Source organism: Panulirus ornatus, chromosome 73, assembly GCF_036320965.1.
Source record: "Panulirus ornatus isolate Po-2019 chromosome 73, ASM3632096v1, whole genome shotgun sequence".
Classification (NCBI taxonomy): Eukaryota; Metazoa; Arthropoda; class Malacostraca; order Decapoda; family Palinuridae; genus Panulirus; species Panulirus ornatus.
The window spans coordinates 2,887,967-2,905,319 of NC_092296.1; the positions used below are offsets into that span (position 1 = coordinate 2,887,967).

General features: G+C 46.6%; 1 protein-coding gene across 4 annotated transcripts in view; it reads left to right on the forward strand.

The window, feature by feature from the left end:
- LOC139748375 (cell adhesion molecule Dscam2-like) overlaps positions 1-17,353 on the forward strand; it is a 178,438-nt gene that overhangs the window by 61,282 nt on the left and 99,803 nt on the right. For 3 of the 4 annotated variants that reach the window (XM_071661485.1, XM_071661486.1, XM_071661484.1), the window contains exons 4-5: positions 1,310-1,471; positions 14,940-15,089. In XM_071661485.1, the coding sequence (XP_071517586.1) occupies positions 1,310-1,471; positions 14,940-15,089 (312 nt within the window). Of the gene's footprint in view, positions 1-1,309; positions 1,472-14,939; positions 15,090-15,160; positions 15,192-17,353 lie in introns of those variants that run through there. The other variant, XM_071661488.1, reaches the window with a different exon arrangement.

Genomic DNA, 17,353 nt, shown 5'->3' on the forward strand with positions numbered 1-17,353 from the left:
ACGTCTGGATGGCTTCTGAGGTCACCACACAAGAACATCACCAAGTGTGTCATGACGTGAGGGATCCTGGTCCCACCAGGGGAAGGGGAGGGAGTCGAACCCGGGCCCGAGGCTTCGAAGACCTGGGTTCGAAGACCTACTTCGACTCCTCCCTCCGTCTCTCTTCCTCCTCCCCCACAAACGCTAACTTTGACCCCCATTTCGTTGTGGTTTCCTGGCTTTAAAATGGGAATATAAATCGCTTTAACTCTTAGTTCAAGGTTAGTTGTGCTTTCCGGTCAGAAATAAATTGTCATTTATTTCTCTGGATGGATTAAAAAGGGTTATAATGATGCACAGTCGCGGGCGAAAGCCTGTGGCACACGCTTGCTCGAAACTGTACCGAACCATCTTCGTCTGGACGGCCGGAGACGGACTCTGTCACCCGCCGGGTGGAAGCAGTGCTCAGTCCTCTGCCGCGACAGCAAGATGGTAGAGAACTGGTAAACATCTTCGACCCAGTCTTGTAACACGAGTTCTAGCTTGGTCGTTTAAGCATTCACCTCATTAGCATATTTGGTTGGGTATGCAAATATTAGTGTAAACACCCGTTCGGTATAGAGAGGGAACACGGACATTACTTCTTACTTAATTTAGCAGTTTGATGGTCGATGACAGTAGCGATGCTTCATCAGACTCGGTAACCTTTCTTTAGGTGGAATATCTTCATCAAAGACAAAATCTAGCGTGTGCAACATGTCAACCACAGCAGCAACCATCTTCATCATGGTATAGATTGTTATAGCATCTATTACTATAAATGTCACAATATATATATATATGTATATATATATATATATATATATATATATATATATATATATATATATATATATATATATATATATATATATGATTATCTTTTTTCAGACGTTTCTAAGATAATTGTTATTTATCTTTGGTATGTACATATTGAATGAGTGTTGTGTTCCTGTGCAGCTGTGATGGACAGGTGTGAAATACAGGTGTGGTTGTTGGTTAATTAGCCCAGACACCCCTGTGTGTGTGTGTGTGTGTGTGTGTGTGTGTGTGTGTGTGTGTGTGTGTGTATACGCCCATGTATGTAGATATCATGTGCACTACGACAATTGCTCATTTCCTTCTAGTCCATGTGTACACATGTTCTCTGCAGGTGCGCCAGAAATGGGTTATACCTCACAGGTGTTTCCCACAACACATGTGTGTGTCTCTGTGTCTCAGGTGTGCCAGAGATGAGGAATATCTAACAGGTGTTGCCCCTACAAACGTGTGTGTCTCTGTGTCTGGACAGTTGTGGTGGGCGACTACGAGGTGCAGGTGTACGACCAGCTGGTGATGGCGGGCAACACGGCCGTGCTCCGGTGCGCCGTCCCCTCCTACGTGCGGGAGTACGTCACGGTCACCTCCTGGCTCCACGACAACTCCTTCAACATCTACCCGTCCCTGCACGGCGGTGAGTACCACACACACACACACCCCACCACCACCACGACCTACTCTCTCTCTCTCTCTCTCTCTCTCCTCTCTCTCTCTCTCTCTCTCTCTCTCTCTCTCTCTCGTCGAGAAGCTCCGTAAGATGGGTCGTCCAGACTTCCCTCAGAACGACCCTGGAGAGATTTCCCCCAGGGGGTTGTCGTAAGGATTTCCCTCAGGGAAAGTGCACTTGGGAACTTCGTGTTTCATTTCCCTGTGGTTAAGAAAGGAAGATGAAACACGATAAGTTCCCAAGTGCACTTTCGTGTAATAATCACATCATCAGGGGAGACACAAGAGAGAAATATACAGTCAGTTGATATACATCGAAGAGACGAAGCTAGGACGCCATTTGGTAAACATGCGATTGTCCAAGACAGACAACAAGCGTATCATAAACTTATCATTTTACAAATTTTATCAACAATAAAGTTATCTAATTTGTATAGACCATTACCAATATTAAGATTATAATTCTTTGTGTATTTGATAATAGAAGATTCAATGATATTTCTCGTGGTAATAGAGTTAGAGTTAATAACTGAGATGGCATTACTCCAGTCAATACAATAATCATAGTTTTTAACGTGATTAAAGAAGGCATTTGATTCTTGTCCCGTTCTTATACTATATTTATGTTGCTTAAGTCTATCAGAAAGTTCCTCACCAGTCTGCCCAACATAAAACTTATAACAATTTCTACATGGCACTTTATAGATGCATCCAGGAGAATTTTCTGGTGAATTCCTGATTAAGGTATTCTTTATAGTATTGCTGAAGGCAACATTTACATTAAAGGATTTAAGCAACATAGGAAGTAAAGTAAAATTATTATCAAAAGGGAGAACTGAAAGATTCTTGGTGTCAATGGGAGGTTTGGGCTCAACTCTATAAAATGATTTCTTTGCTAACTTAAGGGATTTATCAATGAAAGATCTAGGGTACTTTAACTTAGATCCAATAGAATATATCTTCTCAAACTCATCATTAATAAACTCTGGACTGGAAATACGTAATGCCCTAAGAAACATAGATTGAAATGATGATAATTTAACTCTGTCATGTTGAGATGAGTAATAATGGACATATGAGCATACATTGGTGGGTTTTCTGTATATGCTAAACTTAAACCTGTTTCCTTGCCTATGGATCATGCCATCTAAAAATGGTAGCATACCATTATTTTCATTTTCTGACCAGAACTAGGTGTAGAAATTCGTGTGTGGGGCGATGTAGACACCCTGATGGTAGGGAGGGGTTGGAGATGATACCTTCTCTGCCTGCCTGAGTCTGAGAGTTGCGTATTGACATCTTGGCAGGAAAGCTTTTCCAGCTGTGGACACGGTGAGTGGTGGGTTGGAACCTGCCAACACCAGCTCAAGCTTTACCGGGCCCGTGATTTGTTGTCAAGCTTAAAGTGACACCACTGGCTTAGAAAATGGGGGTGTGGGTGGGGGTGTGTTACAGCTGCCACCAGGGATGGCTTGTGGGTGGGTGGTTGGGGGCAGGAAAGATGGAGGAGGCGTATAAAGAAAGATAAGAACTGAGAGGTGTTTGAAAGTTGGATGGAGAGAGAGAGAGAGAGAGAGAGAGAGAGAGAGAGAGAGAGAGAGAGAGAGAGAGAGAGAGAGAGAGAACTGTAAATACTCTATATCGTGTGACTCTTCAGCCTTCTTAACAACCCATTTGATAATTGGCCCGCCCATTGACCACCGAACCCCCTCCCCTTCACCACGAACCCCCTAATCATACGAAAGGGGATTGGCTAATCACCCGACGACTTGACTAATGATAGAGAGAGACGAGAGGGTTAATTGTTGGTGGGGAGGGAGGAGAGAGGGGAGTTCTAGGGTGGGAATGTGAGCCAAACTTTGTGGGGGTTTGTGGGGTTCTTGGGTGGGAATGTGGGCCAAACTTTGTGGGGGTTTGTGGGGTTCTTGGGTAGGAATGTGGGCCAAACTTTGTGGGGGTTTGTGGGGTTCTTGGGTAGGAATGTGGGCCAAACTTTGTGGGGGTTTGTGGGGTTCTAGGGTGGGAATGTGAGCCAAACTTTGTGGGGGTTTGTGGGGTTCTAGGGTGGGAATGTGAGCCAAACTTTGTGGGGGTTTGTGGGGTTCTTGGGTAGGAATGTGGGCCAAACTTTGTGGGGGTTTGTGGGGTTCTAGGGTGGGAATGTGAGCCAAACTTTGTGGGGGGGTTTTTGTAGGATCTTGGTATGGGAATGTGGGCCAAAGTTTGTGGGGTCTCGGGATGGAAATGAGGGAGACTTGATTGTTTTAATATCTTCATTTTCGGGCCATCAATTTGTCATTGTTATTATTATTATTATTATTATTATTATTATTATTATTATTATTATTATTATTATTATCATTATTATTATTATTATTATTATTATATTATTACTGATATTATTATCATTGCTATCACTATTACTACTACTACTACTACTACTACTACTACTACTACTACTACTACTACTACTACTATTACTACACTACTACTACTACTACTACTATTACTACTACTACTACTACTACTACTACTACTACTACTACTGTTACCATTTCACATTGATATCTAAGCTGTTAACAGTTTCTGTAGGGGAGACAGGAGTTAACTAACTGTGAAGGCTTCAGTACCTGACCTGTTAGCTAACACTACTGCTGACCTCTGTATATATATCCATGACTACCCCACACGCCCGCCCGTCCGGCTACCCACGCCCACCCAACACGCCCGCTAGGCTCCCTACGCCCTCCCCACACGCCTACCAGGCTCCCCACGCCCTCCCCACACACCCACCAGGCTCCCCATGCCCGCCTCATACGCCCGCCAAGTTCCCCATGCCCGCTCCACACGCCCACCAGGGTCTCCACGCCCGCTCACACTACAACCACGCCCTCTTAGTGAGCACAAACTCTGTTCCATATTCTGTATCTCTGTTCCATGTTCTGAACCTTAACTCCCATCTCGTTCATCTGTCCCACATCCTCGTATATAAGACTTCCATCTTCCACCCACTCCTCCTCCTCCTCCCTCTCTTCCTCCCTGTCTTCCTCCTCCTCCTCCTCCTCCTCCTCCTCCTCCTCCTCCTCCTTCTCTTTCTCCTCCCTGTCTTCCTCCTCCTCCTCCTCCTCCTCCCTCTCTTCCTCCTCCTCCTTCTTGGAGGTCTCTCTGTTGGCCAGGGGCCGTGCTCAGCCGGTGCCTCTGGTGTCTCCTAGGACTGGTGATGGTTCGCTCCCGAAGACCATCCGTGGTTCCTCACACACACACACACACACACACACGTACACAGACAAAGACAGACAGACAGACATACATACAGACAGACAGACAGACAGATAGACACACACACACACATATATATATATATATATATATATATATATATATATATATATATATATATATATATATATATATATATATATATATATATTTTATAGACATATATTCTCCACTTCACGATGATATTATCTCATTTCATTTCATACAGAACTCTTGCCATTTTAACTTCAGCGTGTGCATTAATTTAGCGACTAATTAAAAAGTTCATAATTTTGTGCAAATGATACCATTGCCCTTACAACAACAACAACAACAACAACAACTACAACTAAAAAAAAAAAATAGAATCAACATAATTACTAATTAACCATATGTCACATTAGACGCCATCAGCCAGACTAGCATTAAAGTTTTCTCTAAATGTAATTAATGAAATAAATGAAAATGAGTGTTATCAATTATATTTTTCTAACTATTTTTTTTTTCAAACATCAAGCTCGCTTCATGGTGTGTAATTGATGGTTCTTTCAGCGACACTATATATATATATATATATATATATATATATATATTCGTATATATCACCTTAACCCAGTAGCCATACATGGCCAGTCTTATGTGATGTTGCTATCACATAGCTGATGAATGGTATCACATACCTCACTAGGAGTGTCACATAGATCACGGTGGTGAATAACATAGCATCAGTATAAGTCGCATAGCATAAAACGTAACCTAACAGTATCATCACATAACATCCTCTAGTAGTTCCATCACATAGCATAAAACTTACCCGAACGTACCCATCACATAACGCCCCAGACAGTTCCATCACATAACATAAAACTTAGCCTAACAGTACCGTCACATATCGCCCCAGACAGTTCTATCACATAGCATAGCTGGAACCCCAGACACCTCCATCACATATCATAGCTGGAACCCCCCAGACAGTTCCATCACATAGCATAGCTGGAACCCCCCCCCCCCCCGACACCTCCATCACCCAGAGAGTTCCATCACATAGCTGGAACGCCCCAGACAATCCCATCACATAGTTGGAACGCCCCAGACAATCCCATCACATAGCTGGATCGCCCCAGGCAGTCCCATCACATAGCATGGCTGGCCTAAGTCTGCCTCATCACATGAGCCTCACAGGTGTGTAATGATGGGTATCATTATCTCTCTATCACCCCAGACTTCCGTCATCTCCCCAAAACTTGGGTAATTCCTGGGTGATGCAGGTGGCCTCCCAAGCTTGGCGCTCCCTCATGTTAACTCCCCAGCTCCCCGTCCGGGATATACTCCCACAGCTTTGCTATGCTGGGGGGGGGGAGGGGAGGGATGTGCGTGGGGGGAGAGGTGGGGTGGGGAGGGATTAGGTGTTGGGGAGGGAGATAGGGAGGTTGGGGGGGCTTGTAGGTGGGGAGTGATCTGGGTGGAGGGGCATGTAGGTGGGGAGAGAGAGAGGGGAGTGGGGAGGGATGAGGTTGGGGATATAACCGGGCTGGGAGGGATGTGCGTGGGGAGATGGGTGGATGGGGAGAGATGTGTGTGTGTGCGGTGGGGTGAGAGAGCCCCGTGGGAGGATATGGGGAGGTTAAGTAACCGGAGACGAGATTATCCTCTGAGGGGAGGAGGTGGGGTGGGGGAGTAATAATCACCTGGTGGATATAGGGTAGGAAAGCCGAGGCCACCTACCCCACCCCACCTCTCCCTCCGGCTCAACATCCGGCAGAGTGTGGACTAAGGAACACCGTATGATATACAGAGGGTACACTGCCGTGGGAATTTCATAGGAAAGTGTGAGTAAGAGTAATAACCCACTGCCGGGGAGGAGGCTTTGTTCTGAGAACATCTGTAGGGCTGTTCCTTCGAGTGGACTACACCCCTCTGAAAAGATTATCCCACTTTAAAACGTTTTTTTTTCTCTTTTTTGCTTTTTCATGCCATTATTTTATGGTCAATGAATCACCACCTGATGTTGCAGAAGAACTTGTCATATTGTCGAAATTGAGTTTTGTAAACCATGTCTTTCATGTTGGATTATATATATATATATATATATATATATATATATATATATATATATATATATATATATATATATATATATATATATATATATACTGAGAGTGATTTTAGATATTTTTGTGTCTTTTTTTCCCAGAAGGCTTATTTCGCATTGACGAAATTAAGTTTTGTTGCTCTTCTCTGTATTTGTTCTAACCTTCTCTCTCTCTCTCTCTCTCTCTCTCTCTCTCTCTCTCTCTCTCTCTCTCTCTCTCTCTCTCTCTCGTTCGTCTTTGATCAGTTCTGGTGGGTCAGGTTTGACCAGGGCGTTGTGTGATCACAGAATCCCTCGTCTCACAGCAATCAAACCTAACATTCCAGTCCCTTTATTATGAGCAGTTAGACGTTGTTTGGCGTTAGTTTTCATTAGTATCATTAAACGCCGCGAGGCATTTATTTTTCATTTATCCAACGATGGCTTATGTAGGACTTTATTTTCTCTTTTTTTTTTTTTTTTTAGAGTTGGAATGTATTTTCTCTGGTCAGAATGTTTTATTTTATATTCGTCTAGATTGTAATCCAGGTGGCTGAGTCTTCGTTCGCTCCATCACTTTGTCTAAATGGTTTGAGGTCATTAAGTAGGGGAGCTTCGACTGGGTGTTATTTTCTAATTCCCAGTCATCGGCAGATGGGTGAGACGGGGGAGGGGGGAAGGTGGGTGAGTGGGTGAGTAGGTTAGTGGGTGGCTGGATGTGGTGGGGTGTGTGGGTTGGGAGTTAGGCGGGCAGGGAGGTAGGTGGGTGGGGAGGGCATGTACGTGGGTGAGGAGTGCAGGGAGGGAGGTAGGTGGGTGGGGAGGGCATGTACGTGGGTGAGGAGTGCAGGGAGGGAGGTAGGTAGGTGGGGAGGGCATGTACGTGGGTGAGGAGTGCAGGGAGGGAGGGAGGTGGGTGGGGAGGGCATGTACGTGGGTGAGAGTGCAGGGAGGGAGGGAGGTAAGTGGGTGGGTGGGTGGAGAGGCGAGTGGGTTGGAGGGGCGGGAGATAATGTACTGGAGTTATGGAGGGTCACACGTCACGCTCACTGGAGGGCTCTCTCTCTCTCTCTCTCTCTCTCTCTCTCTCTCTCTCTCTCTCTCTCTCTCTCTCTCTCTCTCTCTCTCTCTCTCTCTCTCCCAGGGCGCGGGGAGAGGGGCCTGTCCAGCTGGGGGAGACAAAGGACTGAGGCGACCGTACCTCGTGCTGAGGAGAGGTTATTAGCGTGTTAAAGAGAATGACAGACAACAGACGCAGGACAGAGAGAGAACGGGTGTGCCACATAGACAGACAATAGACACGCAGCTGAGAGGGGGCTGCGACATAGACAGACAATAGACACGCAGCTGAGAGGGGGCTGCGACACAGACAGACAACAGACACGCAGCTGAGAGGGGGCTGCTACACAGACAGACAACAGACACGCAGCTGAGAGGGGGCTGCTACACAGACAGACAACAGACACGCACGTGAGAGGCAGTTCTGCGACACAGACAAACTGACAGACGATCAACTAAGTGTGCGCCACAGACTGGCTTGCAGACAACAGACACGCTGTTCAGAGGAGTAATGTGACACAGACAGACAGCAGACACACATCTGGGGGAAGGGGCGCCACACTGGAAGATGGAGGGGCTTAAGGGGGGGAGGGGGAAGGAGGGGGGCGCACCACTCTGTGTAATGACGCAGGCCTGAGAGGCGCGTTCACTAGGGGGGGGGGGGGTCAGTCATCAGCTGACGATGGGTCAGGGGAGGCCATTGGCGCGGGGGGGTCAGAGGAGGTCACAGGTCATGACATAGAGGGCAGGAGCGTCCGGGTTTCGAAATCTAAGCTGACAGGAACCTCGATTTTCGCTGATTGGATGAAGAATATATCAGGGTGGGTGGGTCGATATCGGTGGGACGTCATACGGTAAACAGACAACGATGTAGGAACAGACAGAGGTCAAAAGGACGGGCCACAGCGCCCAAGGGGTCGTATTGTCGTGCTTAGAAAGTCGTCCCTACGAGGTCAAGAAGTCGTCCCGTCGTGCTCAGGAGGTCGGTCGTGCTCAGGAGGTCGGTCGTCCCTCCGTCGTGCTCAGGAGGCCGCCCGCCCCTCCCTCCGTCGTGCTCAGGAGGTCGGCCTCCCTCCGTCGTGCTCAGGAGGTCGCCCGCCCTCCCTCCGTCGTGCTCAGGAGGTCGCCCGCCCTCCCTCCGTCGTGCTCAGGAGGTCGCCCGCCCTCCCTCCGTCGTGCTCAGGAGGTCGGTCGTCCCTCCGTCGTGCTCAGGAGGTCGGTCGTCCCTCCGTCGTGCTCAGTGCACATCTCCGACTCCCAGGTGACACAAGGACATCATGGTGTACATTACAACACACTGAGGAGTCGAGAAACTAGAAATAAAAAAAAAAAAATACATTATGTTCGTCGCCATTTCAGCTGACTTCAGAAATCCTAAATCCTTTTCTGAAATAAGATCTTGACAATTTCAGTCGTTCCCTCACATTAATAAGCAGAAAAGTAAAAACATTTTTTCCCTCTTTTTTTGTTTTTAATTTGAACTTAAGCTGAGGAATTTTTTTTCTTTTATTTTTTTTGAGACTAATACGAATTGTCATGTTTGTATATATGTATATTTTTTTTTTTTTTAGATTTGTTTTTTTTCAACGCTTTCCCGAAGTGAGCTAGTCTCTCTCTCTCTCTCTCTCTCTCTCTCTCTCTCTCTCTCTGTCTCTCTCTCTCTCTCTCTCTCTCTCTCTCTCTCTCTCTCTCTCTGGGATGTTTTTGTCGACGCTATCCCGAAGTGAGCTAGTCTCTCTCTCTCTCTCTCTCTCTCTCTCTCTCTCTCTCTCTCTCTCTCTCTCTCTCTCTCTCTCTCTCTCTCTGGGATGTTTTTGTCGACGCTATCCCGAAGTGAGCTAGTTTCTCTCTCTCTCTCTCTCTCTCTCTCTCTCTCTCTCTCTCTCTCTCTCTCTCTCTCTCTCTCTCTCTCTCTCTCTGTCTGTCTCTCTCTCTCTCTCTCTCTCTCTCTCTGTCTCTCTCTCTCTCTCTCTCTCTCTCTCTCTCTCTCTCTCTCTCTCTCTCTCTCAGGGACGGGAGGTGTTCACGATTATTACGTCGCTAATGAGGGTGGCGGCCATGTTCATGCCTGACTGTTTTCCCTCACAGCCAAAGAGTCCCATTCGACAGGGTCGTTAGCCGACGGCCTAATTACACTGTCATTAGCCTCGACAACGAACGACCACCCCCCCCCCCACCCACCTTTGCTGAGAGTGTCATTAGCGTCAGCCTAATGAGACGGTCGTTAGGGTAGCCCTCATTCGACTGTCATTTGCCCTCAACTTAATTAACTGGCATTTAGTGTCTAGTAAATTAGCGGCAGAAGACAGAAGAAAAGGTTTTAGCTTCCTAAGTGCCTTGAACACGACGGTACGACCCTTGAACACGACGGTACGACCCTTGAACATTACGGTACGACCCTTGAAACCCTTGAACACGACGGGACGACCCTTGAACACGACGGTACGACCCTTGAACACGACGGAACGACCTTTGAACATGACGGTTTGACCCTTGAACACGACGGTACGACCCTTGAACACTACAACCTAGCCTTTGACCCACCCCCTAAGGTCAGATAAGTCAGGACCTAAAGGGGGGGGGGTAAGCCCTATTAGGTCAGAGCCCCTTCGGTGGAGCATGGAAATACCCCCTCAAGGTAATGCCTGGGGAGGAAGATTTCAAGGGCGCCCTAGGGAAAAATTAACCATGGGTGTTCGCCTGGGGGAAAATCTTTACCCATATCTTCCTCTCAGCACAGCTGCTATCGCCACATCTTCAGCAGCAGCTGCTGCTATACTCAGCTTCAGCCGCTGCTGCTGCTATACTCAGCTTCAGCAGCTGCTGCTGCTATACTCAGCTTCAGCCGGTGTTGCTGATATACTCAGCTTCAGCAGCAGCTGCTGCTGCTATACTCAGCTTCAGCCGCTGATGTAGGAGCTGCTCAACTCATTCTGTTATTTCTGCTTTAGTTTTCCCGATAATGAGGAAGTGAGACGAAGTGAATGATCAGGTGACGTAGGACTAATGAGGCGCAATGGATGGAATCTCATAGTTTGTGGATGAGGGATGCATTGCCTTCAACTCATTACCAGGTGTTGAAGCTACTCATTACCAGGGTGTTGATGTTACTCATTACCAGGTGTTGAAGCTACTCATTACCAGGTGTTGAAGAAGCAACACTTTATCAGGTGTTTATCTGAACACATTTCAGCATCTGGAAAATTGATTAATGATTCACACGTTAAAATATTCAAACCTTTAATAATAATGAACAAAAACAAATATATGATATAGGCGACGTGAATCCATCTGGCTTTTGATGGTGTAGAAATTCCTGGACCATATACCCAGCACAGCTGTGTTGACTGCACCCACAATATTACTAAACCAATTTTCTAACTTGACCAATAATCGAAAAAGATGAGTATCTTTTTTTTTGTCTTTTGTATATGTAATTCCAGTTAAATTCTTTTACGTTTGTTAACAAAAGCCTCCATACATTTGAGTCTGTCTGTCCCTACCTATTGTGGTAAATGGACCAGATACGTTTAAATTTCAGAAGCTGTAGTGCCTGTACCGTGAGAAATATCACTGTATCCTCTATTACAAAATACATAAAGAACTGTAACATTGATATGAATGAAGGTCTATGCAAACTGGATAGTTTTCTCGTAGGTAAGATTTATAAACAGTTTTGTTTTCTGTCCACAAAATCTAAATTTTTTACGACAGCTATGATGCCAGAGCCCGAACACCTCCATCTGGTAACGCTTGTATACCATTGGCGTCTTAACTACGTCTCTTCCTCGTATATTAACTGTCTGTTTACGTCCTGTATCATCTTCCTCTGACGATGTGATTATTACACGAAAGTGCACTTGGGAACATGGTGTTTCATTTATCTGTGGTATTGTGCATATACTAGATAATGTGCACTACTGTGGCCTCTTGCAATATATATATATATATATATATATATATATATATATATATATATATATATATATATATATATATATCTTTCTTTTTCCATACTATTCGCCATTTCCCGCGTTAGCGAGTTAGCGATAAGAACAGAGCAAAGAGCCTTTGAGGGAATATCCTCACTTGGCCCCCTCCTCTGTTCCTTCTTCAGGAAAACTAAAAACGAGAGGGGAGGATTTATCCCATACCACAGAGAAAGTGGAACATTTCGAATGACTTGCGAAATAGAAAGGTTTTCGACGTTATTTTGAAGGCAGCGAGGTGGCAGCTCTGGAAAACAAAAAAAATAATAAAAAAAACGCTTATTTAACCTCGGAGTAGCAAAGATGGCTTCGTGCTTGAGGGAACGCGCCCGTCAACTTTGTGCCAGCCAGTTTTGAAACCTCTCTCACGAATAGACGCCATTACGCTCTGTTCCTAATGGCAAAGGAATTTATTTTCGCACCCCCCCACACCTCCTCCACCACCACCTCCCTCTAAGGTATTTCCTCGACATCTTTTCTGGCGTTACAATGATATTCTCGTCACGGAACCCGCCCGCTCCGAGAGGAGAGTATGGAACGGGAGGGAGGTGGAGCGGCAGCCAGCTTGGCTTTTAACACCGTCAAGCCAACCCGACCCAACCAAACCCCACCTTACCCACTTACCTTCAACCTTCTCTCTTTATTTTTCTATATAAAACCCCCTCCTCCCCCCGCATGACTGTTTCCATTATAACTTGTAGTTGGCAGTGCCACTTTCCGCTACTTTATTGGCAAATTTATACTACAGTAACTCAGTGGCTTGGTGAGGGCGCGCTCCAGGGCGTAGCGGGGAGGGAGGGGATTGGTCCGCTTTAGCGCCGGTCTGATGGTTCTTTTCTGAGCGTGCAGTTGGAAAGGCGGTGATAAGAACGACTTCAAAATATTAAAAAAAGAAAAAGGCGAATAGCGGTTATTGAACGGCCTTTTAAAGCTTCTCGAATCATATAGATACCTTCCAACTTTTCACTCTATAGACATAACGTTGAGGTCAATATTTATTTGTTTTTATTTTGCTTTGTCGCTGTCTCCCGCGTTAGCGAGGTAGCGCAAGGAAATAACGAAAGAATGGCCCAACCCGCCCACATACACATGTATATACATACACGTCCACACACGCAAATATACATACCTATACATCTCAACGTATACATATATATATACACACACACAGACGTATACATATATACATATGTACATAATTCATACTGTCTGCCTTCATTCATTCCCATCGCCACCTCGCCACACATGGAATAACAACCCTCTCCCCCCTCACGTGTGCGAGGTAGCGACAAGGAAAAGACAACAAAGGCCACATTCGTTCACACACAGTCTCCAGCGGTCATGTAATAATATCGGGATAAAAAAAAAATTGACTTTATTTACATTTCTTTTTATTCTCTGCTCGTCCGCCATCTTGGCAAGTCATTTGTATATTTTAAAACGTTTAAGACGCGCTCGTCTTGTACTTCCTGACAAATTACATTACATTACAAGCTTTCATATATATATATATATATATATATATATATATATATATATATATATATATATATATATATATATATATATATATATATATATTCTCTCGTGTAATGTAATGCGAGCAACTGTTTGCTCTCCTAACTTCCTCATTTTGTTTATGTTTAGAGAGTTTGGCAACTTTGGCATAATAGGTAATGTGATGTTAAGGAGAGTCTTGTCCCTTGTGCTGGAAAATGTTTTATGTGCGGCGGGGATAAAGGGTAATCGCGAGCACGTCTCTCTCTCTCTCTCTCTCTCTCTCTCTCTCTCTCTCTCTCTCTCTCTCTCTCTCTCTCTCTCTCTCTCTCTCTCTCTCATGTGAGAGATACAGAGAGAGAGGGGAGCGGTCATCGCAGGTCGGGGCCCCCAGCCTTCGAGGGGGGAAAAAATGGACTGGCGTACGCCCGGCCGAGTGGCCTCGCTGGGCCAAGTGGCCTCGCTGGGCCGAGTGGCCTCGCTGGGCCGAGTGGCCTCGATGGCCCAAGTGGCCTCGCCGGACGAGGTACCTCACCGGAGGGGCGTCACCCACCTCCCCCAGCCTCTCCCCCTGTGGTACTGGAGGTACTTCTTGTCACATTTCCCCCTCCGGTACCAGCCCGGCTACCACACTGGCTCTCTCTCTCTCTCTCTCTCTCTCTCTCTCTCTCTCTCTCTCTCTCTCTCTCTCTCTCTCTCTCTCTCTCTCTACATGTTACTCCATCTCGATCTTATATATATATATATATATATATATATATATATATATATATATATATATATATATATATATATATATATATATAAACATAAGGTTATAGTCTACAATTAGCAGTCTGAATAATGTTCGAATAAGAAATTAATCTTAATTAACTGAATTTGTTCGTTTTTGAGTGATCGTGAAATAACCCATTGAAGGAAATTAATTTAGCTTATGATCGTATATCATGTGTTTGATGGGGGAGATGGGGGGGTTGTTACTGCTACTCTCTCTCTCTCTCTCTCTCTCTCTCTCTCTCTCTCCGTTCCTCCCCTCTCCCCCACCCCGCCCCAGTATACCGTGTTCCTCCCCCCCGCCGCCCCCTGACCACCCTTACTGCCCAAGTTTTAATCTGATACAAGTATATGTGCTCGTGTGTCGGGCGGGCGCCATGTTTGCCTCCAGCTGCCTGTGGATTTAGACCCTGTGTGTCTCTTCCCACTCCCCTTCTCCCCCTCTCCCCGTGGAACGCAACATCCACTAACGTAACATTTCTCCCCCCACTCCGCCTCTCTCTCTTGATCTCCTTGATATGAACTACTGAACTACTGAACTACCTCCCCTCCCTTAGTTACCTCCCCGCACTTACCCCTTTTTTACCCCCTCCCCATTTCCCCTCCACTCCCCTCCTATTTTCGTCAGTCCCCCACTAACTCCCAGCTCTTACCCCACACTAACCCCCCAGCTCTTACCCCACACTAACCCCCCAGCTCTTACCCCCACACTAACCCCCCAGCTCTTACCCCACACTAACCCCCCAGCTCTGCCCCCACACTAACCCCCAGCTGTCCTCCTCCCCCAGACGGGAAGTACCACATGAGCAGCGAGGGTGAGCTCCACGTGCTGGAGGTGGGGCCCCAGGATGGTCTCTCCCGCTTCCAGTGTCGCACCCTCCACCAGCTGACCAGCCGGACCCAGCTGTCCCGCACACCAGCTAGGATCATCATCACAGGTGGGTGACTCCACCAGCTGTCCCGCACACTAGCTAGGATCATCATCACAGGTGGATGACTCCACCAGCTGTCCCGCACACCAGCTAGGATCATCATCACAGGTGGGTGACTCCACCAGCTGTCCCTCCCCAACCCAGACCACCACTACAGGTGGTTGAGTCTCCACCATCTGCCACCTCCCTCCCACAGGTGGTTGAATCCAGCCTCGCATTATGTCGTGCTGTCCCCCTCCGCCAACACCTTCATTGAGCAGGTACACTATCGCTGTTATCTCTCATATCTCGCTTAGAGCCATCATTATCTCTATGTCTCGCTGTTCTGATCTCCAGGACTCCTCATTCCTCCAGAGAGATAGTAGAGTATCTATATGTACCCGTGTGCTGTAGCTGTCGCAGGTGAGTATCTGTATATACCTGTGATTGTCTGAGGTAAGTATCTATATATACTTGTGCCTATATATATATATATATATATATATATATATGTGTGTGTGTGTGTGTGTGAACAGGATAACATGATTCGTACTAAAATATGATCTTGAGTTAGTTAAATCTGATCAGAACTTGTGTTTGATGGTAAGGACAAGATCATATCCTTTTGTTCTCATGTAAAAGTATCATAGAAAATGCTATACAGCGAGGCTATAGGGAGAAGAAATGTTGATCAACTCTTATCTGAAAGATTAATCATTGAATAGAGCTACGTATATACCTTGATTAATCGATCGAGGTTTGATTAATCTCTTTAAGATTGAGAATTGAATTAGCTCAATCAATCGATCGTGATTTGATTAATCTCTTTAAGATTGAGAATTGAATTAGCTCATTCAATCGATTTTGGTTTGATTAATCCCTTTACGTCAGGTCCTTAAATTAGATTTAGGAATAGCAGGTACCCTCAGATTAATTCTGTGACGTCAGACGCGAATATTAAGGACGTGTTGACGTCACCATGCCTCAGGGTGGCCCGTGTGAATGTCTTGGTCAAGGGAAGGGGGAGGGCCTGCCTGGTCCGTCCGTCGCTTTGTTATAGACCCAGTGTCGTCTCTCTTGTGCTGCTGCTCCTGTTACTGCTGTGTTGCAACCTAGTAATGACTCACGCTGGCAGGGCCTCCTAGTGCTATGTTATAGTCCAGTGCTGGAAGTGTCTCTGATGCTGTGTTATACCATGTCGTAGCCTAGCAACGCCTCTTTACGTATGTAGGCCCTGTTAGTGCTATGGTATAGTCCAGCGCCGCCACCTTCCTGTGTTTAATGCTATGTTATATCGAAGGCTCCTTGGGGTCCCACAACGCTCCTGGCTCGCCCTATCTCTTCAGGCGTGGGGAGGGGGAAAGGCAGCCCAACCTCGTGTTCCCTTCCCCGCCCCCTGACACCCCTGATGGCTGGAGGTGGGATGGAGGTGGGATGGGACGGGGAGCGGCGCTCTCCCTGAAGCTACTACTACTACCCTCCCTTCCATCCCTTCCTCCCTCTCCCACACACCACCTCCTCCCTCCCTCCCTCTCCCACACACCACCTCCTCCCTCCCTCCCTCTCCCACACACCACCACCTCCTCCCTCTCCCACACACCATTCCAAGTACCTTTCCTTTGTCGCCTGGTACTCTTTTCCTTTCATCTGTTCCCCCCCCCCCCCCTCACCTCACCCGACCCAGATATTGTCCTCAGCCATTAGTTTTCCCTCAATTTTTTTCCCACCTATGCAGAATTACATTCATTTTTCTTTTTCTTAAATTTTTGACATGATTTTTGCCGTGGTGTTTCCCCTGAGTTTTTTTTTTTTGGAGAAATTTCTCTCGCCATCTCTGGCAGTATTTCTGAGCCCTCGTATTTCCCGGATGTGTCTATTTCCCCGCGGCTTTCTTCCGTTATCTCTCTCTCCTCCCGCTTCCCCCCATGTTGTTATTTATGTTCTAGGTGCGGCACAATGTTCTTCTCCCTGGATTCATATCCTCCTCCCCCAAAACAAACAAACAAACAAACAAACAATATTCCCGTTTTCAATGCATCGGTGCGGGTGGCCTCCTGTATATTGATGGCGAGAATGATGTAGTATCCCCCCTCCCCTCCCCCACCCCCACCCCACCTCAACAACCCTTCCTGTTTATTGACTTGGGGGGGCGGGGGGGGGGGGGAAGGGGACCGTTAACTTGAAGGAGGGGAAGAGAGAGAGGGGGGGAAGGGGGAGCCGCCAGACCTCTTCGGGAGAAAGATGGGGATAAGGAGTTGAAAAGAAAGCCACTGGAAGGGTGTGCTGAGCCA